The sequence below is a fragment of the Ciconia boyciana genome, chromosome 18 (assembly GCF_034638445.1).
Source record: "Ciconia boyciana chromosome 18, ASM3463844v1, whole genome shotgun sequence".
NCBI classification, from domain to species: domain Eukaryota; kingdom Metazoa; phylum Chordata; class Aves; order Ciconiiformes; family Ciconiidae; genus Ciconia; species Ciconia boyciana.
Window position 1 is genome coordinate 10,319,117 of NC_132951.1, and position 13,446 is coordinate 10,332,562.

Sequence of the window (13,446 nt, forward strand, 5' to 3'; positions counted from 1 at the left end):
TCAGTGGCAGAGGAGCTTCTAGTGAAGTTTAGGACCAAACCTCCTCGTGCGTCACCTGCCAGTACATCTCATTACCACTGTTGAACCATGTGGGAGGATGGGTCTTCACCTACCCAGGAATATGGTCGTGCCCCAACCTCTCTTTGGTTGTCTGTCTGCCTGGCCCAGTTCTCACTGCTTTCAGAGGTGCGGGGTGTGATCTCCCCGCAAGACCTCGACCGCTTTGACAACCTGGTGCTGAAGAGAGAGATTGAGTCCATGAAGGCTCGGCAGCCCTCGGGGCCCAGTATCGGCACCGACTCCTACTCGATGATGTCCTACAGCGACACCGTCTCTTCCTCCAGCAGCCACTTCACTGCCACAACCGTCAGCTCAGCCCGGGTGAGTCCCTCCTGGCTGTTCCTTTTTCTTTCAACACCTGCTCCTGGCAGCCCTACAACAAACTCGCTTCCTCGAGGTGCTAGCAAGGCATTTCACCCTGCAGGAAACCATATTCAGTCTGCTTCCCCGGTGGGTTCCCCCAAAGCTTTTTTTTTTTTTCCTTGTGGACTGAGTGCAGAAGCATGATTTGTAGGTGGAATAAGGTGATGCTGTGACACGTGCTTGGTATCCCTGTGCCCCTGAGACTGAGATGCCACTATCCCCTGCACGGGGGCTGGGCCTGGTGCTAAGCGTCACTTTGTCCCCAGCAAGGGAGGCAGTCTGCTTCCCTTCCAGGACCTTCACTGCGCAATGCGAGCTGCATCCACGCAGAAGTCTCAGCGACTTGTCGCTGCCGCACCATGCCTGCCGCTATTCACCAGCTCCGGCTGTTGCTTTTAAGTCGCCTCCTTAAAGACGCTGGCTCCCCATCCCAGCGGGGACCGCAGCGGCCAGGCCAGCTGCATCCTGTCCCCTGCCCACTCTCCAGCATTAAGCGGCCGCGCTCCCACGTCTCTCTGCCAGGCATTCATTGCACGCACCATCTAATTAAGTTATTGTAATCACCTCAGAGTGTGCAGGCACACAGCCCCGAAATTAATTTCCTAGCCATAAAATGCCTTTCATCATAAATGCATTAGCAACCTTGGAAATTAAAACCTTCATGAAAAGAACGGATGACAATGGGGCTTTCTGCTAGTTTGACAGCAAGCAAACCAGCCCACGGCCGGGGTGAGTGGGATTGTGTTGTGGAGGGCCCAGGCAAGACAGCCGGCAGGGGAGAGGGGGGGCTTTCCTGAGGCTGTGCCTGCCTACGCGCTTTGGTCCTGCCTACGCAGTTTGGTCCAGCCTCACAAGAGGCCTCGGAGAGTTTCAGAGCATCAGAGCTGTGCTTTTGTCCCGTTGACTTCACAAATACCCATAGGAAAGCCATCTGCTCTGTTCAGGATGGATTACAGTGAGATCCGTTCTGGATCAGGATCAACAAAGCGAGTTTTGCGCTGCTCTCCGAAGGCACGCTGGGAAAATCTGTCTGAAGCATCAGGGGGCTAACACAGGTCTGCCGGGACTCGCGCGCGGGGCGCGACACCCTGGTCCCACGCTGTCCCCGTGCCCGGGGCTGTACCACTTGCTTTGGGTGCGCCGCGCTCGCCCTCCTGCTCTGTGACACCACGTGCCAAGCGTGGCTGCTGGGCCTGGTGTGCGAGCGATGGCCCAGCGGTCAGCGAGGGAGACTGGGGTGCTGTTCTGGCATAGAGAAGAGAGCGGGCACCGTCTGGTGGGCCCTGTTTTAAGAGCTTCCTGCAAGAACATGTGCCCCTGGTCCCACCACAGCTCCTCCCTGGCAGCCTGGCACCTCTTCCCACGGGCGTGAGAACATGAACTCTGAGCTCTGCCTCGGGCGGTGGGAACAGACACTCGAGATGTTTAGCACCGCTGCTTGCTAAAACAACTGCCACGCAAAGAGCACAGGCTCGTGGCCATGGGCGCTTATCTCAGCTAGAGGAGAGAGAGAGAGAAGAGCTCCCAAACGGTTTCCTCTGCCCTGTTCTGCCCTAAGCCCCTGCTGCGTTGCCCTCCCCAGCCCCTCTCGCAGGAGGGGCTCGTTTCAGCCTTCACATTCAGCACTGGATGCAGCTGGATGTGGATTCTGAGGGGGGGCTGGGGGGAGGAGGGATGCGTTGTGCCGGGATTTGCTCGTCTCGCTCATTTGTTCTGCATCCTCCCTGATGTTATGTTTTCGCTTTTATGCTTGTTTTAATCTGCTTTTCTCCTCGCACGTCCCCAGGAGCGGCTCTTGTGGCTAATAGACCTGATGGAGGTAGGGGCCGTCAGCGAGACGGGGAGCTCGAGTGCTGCGGTTGCCATAGTAGATGGGTTGAGAGTGCGTGCGAATGTGCGTCGGGTGGGAGGCGGGGTACAGGCTGTCCAGGGGCCAGCATGCGACTCGGCCACGTGAACAGCCGCCTCGTTTCACCCATCTCTGCCTTTTCTTCCTGCGGCTCTGCTGAGCCCTTCCAGAGTCCCTGTCCCGAGCACGGCTGCAGGCCTTGGTGCTGCAGTGCAGACAAGACTCAGCCTTGAACCAAACCCAGCTGGTACCACTGTCCTGCTTGCCCTAAAGCCCTGAGTGCCACTGACAGCTCGGGGCTGGGGTTTTAGAAGGACCAGCAGCGTTGATGCCTGATGGAGCCCAGACTGCCCTTCCTGCCTTGTTGCCTGCTCTACCTGTGCTGTGCTGTCCTGCTGTATGGGCACCCTGGCTAAATACCAGTAGGCTGGTCACGTCTCGTCACGCACCCTCGGGGATGGGGGAGACTTTTCCTTACGGGCCTTGGGTCTGCAAAAATCTGTGCTCCAGTGCAGGAGGGGTCGGCGTACTCACGTTGTACGTGTTCAGCCTTGGAGAAATCCTCAGACTTTAGAGAGGCTAGACGTGGATATGGGGAGAGCCTCAGAAATCCCTCTGTCATAACAGAGCTCTTGGTTGGGAGGAGGCTGAGAAGAACAGCAGGCTTGTGCCCTGCAGCACTGCTCCGTGGCGTGGAGTGCGTTCCCTCCTCCTTGTCTGGGAGGATATCAGAGGGGTCAGCGGGCTCAGCACGCACAGCAAGTGGTGGAGCTGAGAGCTGCTGGTACTGCTTTGGGAGAGAGGACCTCTGGTAGCTGTGTTTGGGCCTCAGGAACCTGGCCCAAAACATCCCTCTGGGAATGGCACTTATGTAGAAGAGGATAGCTGTAGTGTTCCCAGATTGAGTTTATCGCAGGCACCCTGAACCGTGGGACACAGATTTCTTTGGCTTCGTGACCAAAGGCAGTGACACTAGACCAAACCCCCTGTCCCGTCAGCTCTCCACGGGCCGGTGGGTGAACTTACGCCAAAAATAACCAGCATGAGGCTGATCAGAACCTGCCATGTAAAAAGTGATTCTGTTACGAGATGCTTGAAGGATACTCAGAAATGAGACAAAGCCGTGTTTGGTGGTGCCGCCCACGGATGATGTGTGTCTGCCTAAGTGTCACCATCACCTCTTGTAAATCTTGGATCCCAAGATGGGTCCTGCAAAGCAGAGGTTAATTGCAGGCTGCAATAATCAGATGCAACTTGTCTGATCAGAGCGGTATGAATTTCTAAGTGCTTACAAGCAAGGCAGTCTAGCATTTCCTGCCTCCTGCCCCAGCCCTCATTGTTAGGATTAAGGAATTGAAATCCCTGTTGATTTCATTTTTCTTCTCCACTGCCTCTTAGCAAAGACGCTGTCATCCAAAGGTGCCTTCTCCTCCCAGGGCCTGATTCCACAGGCACTGACTTGCTCCCAGCTCCCTGAAGCTGCAGGATCGGGCCCAGTGCGGTAACCCAGTTGAGTTGCTAGCCCCTGTCTGTCTTTGGTCTCCGTTTCACAAGAAGTATAAGTAAGGAGAGGATGGCACTGGGCTGTTCGTCTCTCTGGAAAGTGAATCTCAAGCACAAGAGCCCACAGCCTCTTTGGCAGCTGGCAGATGATCTCTGTGTCCCCAGAGGGAGAGCAGAATGAGGGCAGAGAAACAGGGGACATCTTCCTCACCTATGGCCACCGTTACAGAGCTGCTCAGCTCCCAGTTGTCCTCCGACCCTGTCCAGGACAGGCACAGACATCCCATGTGGAGGCTTCCCATGTGCTTGGCACGGTCCTCTCGGGCAAAGAGGATAGAGACGGAGTGAAGCCACCGCGTGGGTGTCACTGCATCGCCCGCAGAGCCCCTGAAGTCAGAGAGGTCTGTGCTCAGGCTGGGGCCGGGGGCTCTGGGGCTCCTCCAGCCCCGCGGATGCGTTCTGGGGTAGGAGAGGGAAGGGGAGAGAGGAGGAAAGCTGGCTTATTCTCAGACTGGCGCAGTTGTTCAAAATTTGAACCCTGTGGGAGTCAGGCTGAGTAGCTCTGCAAAGCTCTCGTTAGCAGTAACTGGAAAATAAGGGACTCATTTGGAGCTGTGAGGTTAATTAAAGGTTGGGTTGTATTCCCCAGGGAGGTGGTAGTTTCTCCACCGCTTAATCTGCGAATGGAAACTGGCTGCCTGGCTGAAAGATGCTCTCCAGCTCCATTGCTCCTGCCGTGGACCCCGTGCAAGATAGGGAAGACAGAAGTTTTCCAGCTGCACCCCGCAGAGGGGCCGGAAGGCCCTTGCCTGGCCTCCAGTTTCTATAAGTAACTAGAAAATAGATGGGGTAAAGGAGCAGAGAGTCAGTAGAAGGGAGCAGCCTCCTCAATAAATACTAATTTTTCAGAGCAGTGGCATGTGGCTTCGATGGGTCTTTCAAGGGAAATCCAGGAAAGCACAGTCTTAAAATAGCCAATTCCTGAAAGCAAATGTGCTCCGCTTAAAAGCCGTTACATTTTATAGCCCAGAGCAATTTCTATGTAATTGCTTTTGCCCCCAAAGTTCTAAGCTTGGGGAAAGGCAAATCTGCTTGTACACTTCAGCGGGAAAAAGTGCCCTGAAGGAGATGAGCGGTTTTAGTGGCCCTGGCTGTTCGGGGCGAGCAGAGCCAGGGCAGTGGGACTGGGGCCACCCGCGGGGCTGGCGGGAGGGCGCTGGGTGCAGCTGGCCGTGCCCGCCTGCCATTTGCCAGCAGGATTCGAGTCTCGGAGCGGGCTGGTCATCGCTGCGAGGCCCGGGCTGGGACGCGGCGCGTGGTGTGCTCTGGGATGGGCTTGGTGTCGCGGTGATGGGCACAGGGTTAGGTGGCAGGGCTGGGGGAGATGGCACTGGCAGATTTTAGGGGGGGCATTGGGCAGACTCCTCTTTTGAGTAGCGACATAACTATGACTGTTTGACGGCAGGCTGCTCCCGGTCATATCACAGGGGTCTAGTCCTGATGCACTTGCCAAGAGCTCAGTGAACTCTTGGAGGCAGATTGAGGCTGGCAGAGGCAGGGCTGGAGAGGGAAGAGTTAGGGACACAGCTGAGATCCTCCCAAACACGGCCAGGCTGGTGCCGAAATGCCACCGTCTCTGCCTTGGCTCCTTTCCTTGTGCACGCAGCCATTTGGCTGGATTAAAGGCTCTGGGCAGCATCTGGAGGTGGGCTGGTGCAGGGGGAGGGTGATACTTGGGCAGCTTTCTGCAGAACAGCTTTCTCATTAGAGGAAACAACAGCAAAGGGAGGGAGCTCTGCAGCGGGCGCACTGGTGCGGTTTGGTGCAGTTTACCCAGCGCTGCGTTTTGTCTGCCGGAGCATCTCTGCTCCTTGGCGTCACGCAGGGACGTGCTGGCACCTGGGGATTTTAAACTCAATGGCACTTCAATCAAATCCGAAGTCGTATTGCTAATGCATGCACAGCCCAGAGCAGTTCATGATCATTTTAATCAATATGAAGGCAGGTCGCTTTTGAAATAGCCCTGCCTGCCTCTTCCTCCAGCCTCAGACGTATGGCGTTGCCCCATCCTTCGTGCCAGTGCTGGGACTTGCAGAGTCCTGTGGCAGGTCAGGTCTAGCCGAAGCCTGTTCTCTCTGCTGCTGCTGCCATCTTTTTCAGCCAAATTTGTCTCCTGCCCTGGCTTGGCTGCTCGGTCAGTAACCCAAGAAGGGGTAGGGGATGTTTCTCTTTCAAAAGCCACCTGCCTTTACGTTGGATTAATTGATGATGAAATCAGCCCTCATCAGAGGAAGGAGTGGTTTCCCAAGGGAATACTTCCCCTGTCACTCTCTGAACAAGCCATTTCTTTTAGTTCTCGTTCTCCAGGGTTCCTTCTGAAGCCACAGAGATAAAAGCACTTTCCATCAATGTTTTTGCTGCTTCTCTAATGCTCTTAATTGTCTCCCATGTCTATTTTGGGACACTAACATCTTACAGGCACAGCAGCAGCCTCCAGCAGATGGAAATGCAGATGCACCAGCGTTTCAACTAATCAGCTGTTTACCCTGCAATAAATAACACACAGTTAAACACAAACCGTACCCTGCCCATTCCAGCACAAGCACACAAACATCCCCGTGAATGTGACACAAACGAGGTACGCCCTTTCTGAGCAGCAGCAGCACCTCTCGGACCAGGAGTCCCTGTGGGAGGGGGGGCCGAGTCTGGGTTTGCTCCTACAGGGCCTTGCACGGGAACCTGGCAGGGGAGCCGGGGCTGCGCACCGCCGGCAGAGCCCCCGCGCTGTACCTGGGGCAAAGCCAGCAGCAGAGCCCAGCAGAGCTCCACACCCAGCCTGCCCTGCCAGCCCCCGGTTCTGCCAGCCCTGCTGTTGCTTAGCCAGGGTGCCCGTTTGCTTTGCTTGACTGTATCCAGCGTCCTCCCCGTGGGTCCATCCTGACTGACGGCTGCCCCTGCGCAGACAGACTGACAGATTCCCGAAGCCCTTCCTGATTTCTGGAGCTGTGATGTGTTCAGAGCTGTGTTGTGACTTTTTCTAATGACGTTTTGACTCATGAAAGGAAGGCAGGGGCAGCGGCTTCTATTTGTATCTGAGACCGACTGCTCTGGTTTGCAAGGGAAGGAAGTTTTAAACTTTTTCATTGCCCTTCTCCCGGGAAAATTCCAGGTATTGAACCTGCGGCCCTCAGAGCTGGTTCCTCCCCTCCTTCCAAATTAGAGAGAGGAGCTGAGATTTGGGTTAAGAGGAGCACACTCCTCCGTGGCAGAGGAAAGTGCCGTGGTGGGTCAGGTTCTCAGCGTGCTTTGAGCGCGCTTCTTAGCCTGGGAGAGTCGTTTTCCCAACCAAGTTGCTTTGCTCGTACGTGTGAGTCCCTAGGGAACCTCCCAGGAAACCAAAACCTTTGAGTGAAAGACTGGCCTTGCGTGGGGGGGTTTGGGCAATGCCCTGCATCACTCTGCATGTTCCCTACCATGCTGGCACTGTGGTGGTTGCTCCTTGCTGCTGTGACCTGGTTTTCTTTTCCTTCTTTGCCCTATCAGAACACGTCAGAATTGGAGGGAGGTGGAGATGGCCACCAAAATAGCATCAACACCCTGCCGGACATCTCCCTGGTAAGACTCTGCACCGTGCTGCTGTGCTTCGGATGGGAGCGGGAGGCAAATTGACGATACCGAGTTTTGCTTCAGGTTCTGTAGCTCTTTGCTACATCACCTGCCCATGGGTGTCACTGCAGTCACTGAAGCAAATTAATCAGACCAGTTAGGAAGAAGGGTTCTGGCTGTCGGAATAAGAGTAGCATCTGTGCGAACCAGAGCAAAAGTTGGGTAGTTTGTCCTCTAATTGTCCTCATTTGTGAGTCGTATTCTTGTTGCCAATAAGGTCAGAAAGGCGTTTCTATGAAAATCAGCTCATTTTGCCGTGGTCACTGTGAGAAGGCAGACGCGGGTGACTGTGGGCCTGGGGAAGTTCTCGCAGCTGAGCGTGGTGTCCTAAAGGCTTCTGTTCTTGGTTTGGCAGGATGATCTCTCCTCCTTCCCAGATGAACCACCCAACTTCAAGCCTCCGCCTCCTCCTTCAGCCCCTCAGATGCTGGACCCCTCTGCTGCCCAGCACAGGAACCCGGGGAAAGACAAGCCCAAGCGCCCTTCCTCCGAGTCCTCTCAGTCAGGCCTCTTCTTCGTGGCCCCCCGAAACCCCACGCCCCCTCCTAGCCACCCCGAGAAGGACACAGTCAGCATGACCTCCACTGCTACCACATCCACCGAGGAGTCTGCCCCAAGCGCTATCTATGCTACCATTTCCCCAGCCCTGCACAGCTCCAGGAGGCAAATGGATGCCCAGCTCTCCTTGGTCAGCCAGCACCCCATCGGTCCCTTCCCCAGGGTCCAGTCCCCAACGAGGCTGAAGAGCCCACCCCCGGAGGGGCCCGCAGCTGGTGGCCTTCGGAGCCCCCCATCCCCGTCCCCTCCTCCTCCCCCGCCCCACCCGGCACCCCCTCCGCCAGACAAGGGCAGCCCGCAGGCCGTGGCCAACCAGCATTTCATCATGGTGGAGGTGCACCAACCCAACAGCGAGCCCGATGTCAATGAAGTGAGGCCCTTGCCCCAGGCCAGAGGTGGGTGTCACGTCGTCAGCCGCGGGGTGAAAAAAACCCTCTCCGGGGCGTTCCTCGCGAGAGAAACGGGAGAAGAGACGGACCTCAAGGGCAGGAACTGGGGAAGGGGGTCGGAAGAGTAAGACCTGCGTCAGGCTGCCGGTCCCTGCCTGGTGCGAGGCTTGGTTGCAGGGTTTCCCCGTCCCAGCGGGGATGCAGGCTGGCAGCGCGTGCCGTGGGGAGTCGCAGGGGAAAACGTTGCCGTTTTGGTTCAAGCTCTGGGTCAGCAGAGGTAAAAGCCACAGAGCCCGGATCGGTGCAGCAGTGTGCTGCTGTTTGGTAGCTGTGGGTTGGTTTGCTTTTTTTCATAGAAAAGTTTTCAATTCAGAAAACAGCTTGACAGCATCATGGCAAAAAAAAGCGAAAATCCAGGAAACACATAAAGCCCTCCTCAGTATTATCAGCAGTAGCGGTGTTAATCTCGGAGACAAAGCCCTCAGCCCTGGGTTTTGGCAACGCTGGAAAACCTGCGAGGGCCAGGGCGGCCGGCTCCCCATCGGCATTCCGCACGCTCTTCGAAGCCTCCCTGGGTTCCCCGTGCAATTCAGGCTGACCTTTACTTAAAGACCAAGCTCTGTTAGGCAGTTGATTGCGACTTCTGTCTTGTGTGGGCTTTGCTGCGTTAGTTCATAAAATCTGCTTCCAGTGGAGTTTTAAAAGAGAAAAAGAAGCAATTCTGGGATTTTTCCCATTAAGTCCAGATTTCGGAAGAAAAAAAAAGTATTAATTGTGCCCACACTGCGCTTGGGAGTCAGATTTATTCTCGGCATATCCCGGGAAAAGGAAGGGAGGAGCGGGGGCTCCCTCGGCAAGCGGCTCGGGAGTGGGAGGGGTGGCCCTGGAGCCCTGAGGGTGCCCGGGAGGGTGGGCTCTGCTTTCGGCTGGGCCCTCTTGGGGCCGGGGGGACCCCCAGCGTCCCCCCGCCCCGCTGAGCCCCCCGAGGCGCCCCGTCTGCCGCCAGGCTCCCTGGCCCCCGCGCGGGTGGCGTTGTCGCCCTCCCGTGGCCCCCTCCTCCCACTGCAGCGCGTTCATTCGGGGGGGGTGGCGCTGGGGGGGCCGGGTCCAGCCCCGGGGTCGGCAGTGTGACCCCAGCTCCTCCAGGCCCCGGAGCCGGTTTCCCGAGCTTCACCCCCCTCTGCAGGCGCTGTCACTCCCTTGTTCCCGACGCTCAACTCCAGCGCAGCGTCTCGGTCTGCACTCGGGGTCGTCATCCTCAGAATCACAGCATCACGGCATCGTAGAGGTTGGAAAAGACCTTTAAGATCATCGAGTCCAACCGTAAACCTGACACTGCCAAGCCCACCACTACCCCATGTCCCTGAGCACCTCATCCAAACGGCTTTTAAATCCCTCCAGGGATGGGGACTCCACCACTGCCCTGGGCAGCCTGTTCCAATGCTGGACAACCCTTTCAGTGAAGTAACATTTCCTAATATCCAGTCTAAACCTCCCCTGGCGCAACTTGAGGCCATTTCCTCTCATCCTGTCACTTGTTAACTGGGAGAAGAGACCGACCCCACCTCTCTACACCCTCCTTTCAGGCAGTTGTAGAGAGCGATGAGGTCTCCCCTCAGCCTCCTTTTCTCCAGGCTGAACAACCCCAGGTCCCTCAGCCGCTCCCCATCAGCCTTGTGCTCCAGACCCTTCCCCAGCTCCGTTGCCCTTCTCTGGACACGCTCCAGCCCCTCAGTGTCTCTCTTGTCGTGAGGGGCCCAACACTGAACACAGTAGGGTGTCTCTCCTCGAAGGGGAGAAAGCTCCTGCCTGGCAGCTCCTCTGTGCTTGGGTCTGTCCTCATCTCCTCCCAGGCCTGGTGTGGAGCACAGGCTGGCTCCAGCTGGCCTCCAGCAGGATCCCTGAACTCATCGCCCTCTCCCTCCATCCCAGTTCGGGATCTGGGTTGGATCCTGGACCTGAGTTTGAGGTCGCTTCTTCCTTGATGCTCCCTGTGCACAGCTCTGCTCTTCAGGAGGGGTCCGCTTGGGAACCCCGCTCTGAAGTCCAGGTCGAAATCCCAGGGGACCTGCCCAGCCCTGGGAGCGGGTGAGATGTCCTCCCTCTGGTAGGTGGCCCTGTGGGTGCTCGGCTGGCCACAGAGCCGGGCTGCCCGACCTCTAACAGCGCTCGTCTCTCCCCAGCCTCCACGCTCTCCCAGCTGTCGGACAGTGGGCAGACCCTCAGCGAGGACAGCGGGGTGGACATCGGGGAGGTCGAGATGAGCGGCAAGGACAAGAGCCGGCAGCCGGTCCCTGGGAAAAGCCGAAGCCTCAAGGAGGCCGCGAGGAGCGAGGGAGCGGCAGAAGGGGCCTCCAAGCCGGTGAGGCTGGGTGCCCGGGGGCCTCGGGGCGCTCCGTGCGTGGGAGGGGGGCAGCCGGGGCTGCCAAGGGGCAGTGCTGCTCCCCGCTGCCTCAGCTCTGCTCCCGCTGCCTGCGGGCAGCAGCCCCTCTTGTGCTTTGCTGGGTGATTTTTGCTCTTGGGTAAGAGCTGCGTCAGCTCGCTGGCGGGCTGAGCTGTGGGGAAGGGAGCCAGGAGCGGCTGAGGGGGCACTGTCGGGCCGAGTCACTCCATCCTGGGTAAATCCGGTCCCTCCCGGCTCCAGCAAGCAGCTACCTGGGACGTGGCTCCGAGGGGACGTCCGCAGGGCACAGTGTCCCGTGAGTGAAGTCATCTGTCACCCGGAAGGGAAGGTGGCAGCAGGTATCAGAAGGAAAGTGGAGGGTTTCTGATGGTGGCGAGGTTGAGGGGCGCAGGCAGGCAGCCGGAGAGCTGCTCCGCTCCTCCCCAAGCCCTCCCAGGCCTGCGCACGCTTGGGACCTTGGATGTCAGGAGTCAGAGAGCGGCTGCAGGCAGCGTGTCTGTCCCTCTCCCGTGGAAGCCAGCCGTGGGTGAACCTGCCTGCCGTGGGGCCCCGGCCGAGGGAGCGCGGCAGGCAAACCCTGCCTGGCCTCCCTCGGCAGTGCTGCCGTCTCTCCCCGCAGCCGGGGCTCCTGGAGCCCACGTCGTGTCTGATCCGAGTGTCCAAGAGCGCGCCGACCTTGGGGATCGCCATCGAGGGTGGAGCGAACACGCGGCAGCCGCTGCCCCGCATCGTCACCATCCAGGTAGGGCAGGCTGAGAATGGGAAGAACTCGATGCGCGTCCCATCCCTCTCCTCCCTGGACAGGCTCAGGAAAGCCCTTCAGCCACGGCCAGAGCACAGCAGCAGCCCTGCCCCAGGGGGGATTTTGGAGGTGTGCTTTCCCCCTGCATCTCCCCAGACATCCGAGGCAGCATTCTGCTCGGTTGGTGGCTGAGGATTGCATTTGTGTCCCGTGGGTGATCCCATACCATAAAGCACGTCCTGGGAGCCAAGGATTTGCTGCAGACATTTCAGAGGGGGTCTGGGCAGCCCCGAAAGCTTGGCTGGTGTCTCCAGATGTCTGGAAACTCCCTTTTTCTGCAAAGATAGAGGACTGGGGAGGGGGAATGGTGGGGAACTGAGCCCTTGGGAGCTGTCTCCCCACACCATTTCCTCTGCTCTTTACTTGGGGCAAAAGTCACGCTGTTTACAGCAAAAGAAAAGCAGAGCTGACTGCGCCTTGGTTATTCTTGGCCATCCCAGCTGGTGCTGCGCTCCAGGAGCAAGCAGGAGGGAAGCCAAATTCATCCCCTTTTTCTAAAATGTGAAATGTTTCATTTCCATCATGTTCACCCTGACCCGCCGGTCGCCGGGTCAGGGTGAACATGATGGAAATGAAACATTTCCCATTTTCCCAAAACCGCCTGTATTTCATCCCTGGAATGAGCGGGGGGGGTGGTGGGACCATGAGCTCACCACCCTTCTCCCGCAGCGCGGAGGCTCGGCGCACAACTGCGGGAAGCTGAAGGTGGGCCACGTCATTTTGGAGGTGAATGGCACGGGGCTACGGGGCAAAGAGCATCGGGAAGCCGCCCGTATCATCGCTGAAGCCTTTAAGCTGAAGGAAAAGGACTACATTGATTTCTTGGTCACAGAATTCAACGTTGCCCTTTAGGAACCCAAATGGGTTTTGGGAGAGTGGCTTGGGACGGGGAGCACCCGAACGGGGGTGAAAGGCAGCGCTGAGGTGTGAAAGCAGCATCCCACCACGCAGAGCTCTCGCCCGCTGTGCCACCCACACGTACAGACACCCGCAGCTCGTCCCCAAATGTCCCCCCACCCACCGCAGACTCTCGCTGCCTGAGCAGGGCAGGCTGAGAACGGGCAGAAATCAGTACACATCCCTTAAAGTCTTCATCCCTGTCCTCTCTGGGGTGGGGGGACCGCCCTTTGGGGACACCCTCTCCCCCTCGGCCAGGCTGGGGAGCGGGGTGGGAGGATGGCGGAGGTCTGGGTGTCCCCACTGTCATTTGAGTGCCACACGCAGAGCAAGGTGGGCCTGTGGCTCAGGCTGGAGGGTTTTTTGGGTGGACGCTGCTCCCTCGGGTGCTCAGGTGCCCGGGCGGGTGGCACAGGCCACAGGTGGGGATGCAGAGAGAGCAACCGGAGGCCTTGTAAATTGCTGGCAATGTCGTCGTATTTATATATACAGAGCTTGTGCTTTTAATTTTTCAATAAATCTATCAGGTTAGAAAAAGGCTGTTTGTGGGGATTTCTTCAGGGCTGGGACGGGGACGGGGGACGGGGACGGGGGACGGGGGGATAGGAAGGTAAGGGGCAGGGATGGCCTCGGGGCACCCCAGCACCGGCAGGGGTGGGCTGGGCAAAACTGCCCCGTCCCCGGGGAGGGGATGCCGATGCCCCATCCCCATCACTACCCCCATCCCATCCCATCCCATCCCATCCCATCCCATCCCATCCCATCCCATCCCCTCCCCTCCCCTCCCCTCCCCATCGCTACCCCCATCCCATCCCATCCCATCCCATCCCATCCCATCCCATCCCATCCCATCCCCTCCCCTCCCTCCCCTCCCCATAGCTACCATCCCATTCCCATCCCCATCCCCTCCCCATCTCCATCCCCTCCCCTCCCCATCCTCATCCCCTCCCTCCCT

The 13,446-nt window shown here is 58.1% G+C and overlaps 1 protein-coding gene across 3 annotated transcripts in view; it reads left to right on the plus strand.

Moving 5' to 3' along the window:
• The window catches only part of WHRN (whirlin), a 56,758-nt gene extending 43,745 nt beyond the window's left edge, over positions 1–13,013 (plus strand). For 2 of the 3 annotated variants that reach the window (XM_072883142.1, XM_072883144.1), the window contains 7 exons: positions 169–381; positions 7,319–7,390; positions 7,797–8,394; positions 9,575–9,676; positions 10,572–10,750; positions 11,412–11,534; positions 12,264–13,013. In XM_072883142.1, coding sequence (XP_072739243.1) covers positions 169–381; positions 7,319–7,390; positions 7,797–8,394; positions 9,575–9,676; positions 10,572–10,750; positions 11,412–11,534; positions 12,264–12,446 — 1,470 coding nt within the window. In that variant the 3' untranslated portion in view covers positions 12,447–13,013. The remainder of the gene's footprint in view (positions 1–168; positions 382–7,318; positions 7,391–7,796; positions 8,395–9,574; positions 9,677–10,571; positions 10,751–11,411; positions 11,535–12,263) is intronic. The other variant, XM_072883143.1, reaches the window with a different exon arrangement.
• Positions 13,014–13,446: the final 433 nt, after the last annotated feature.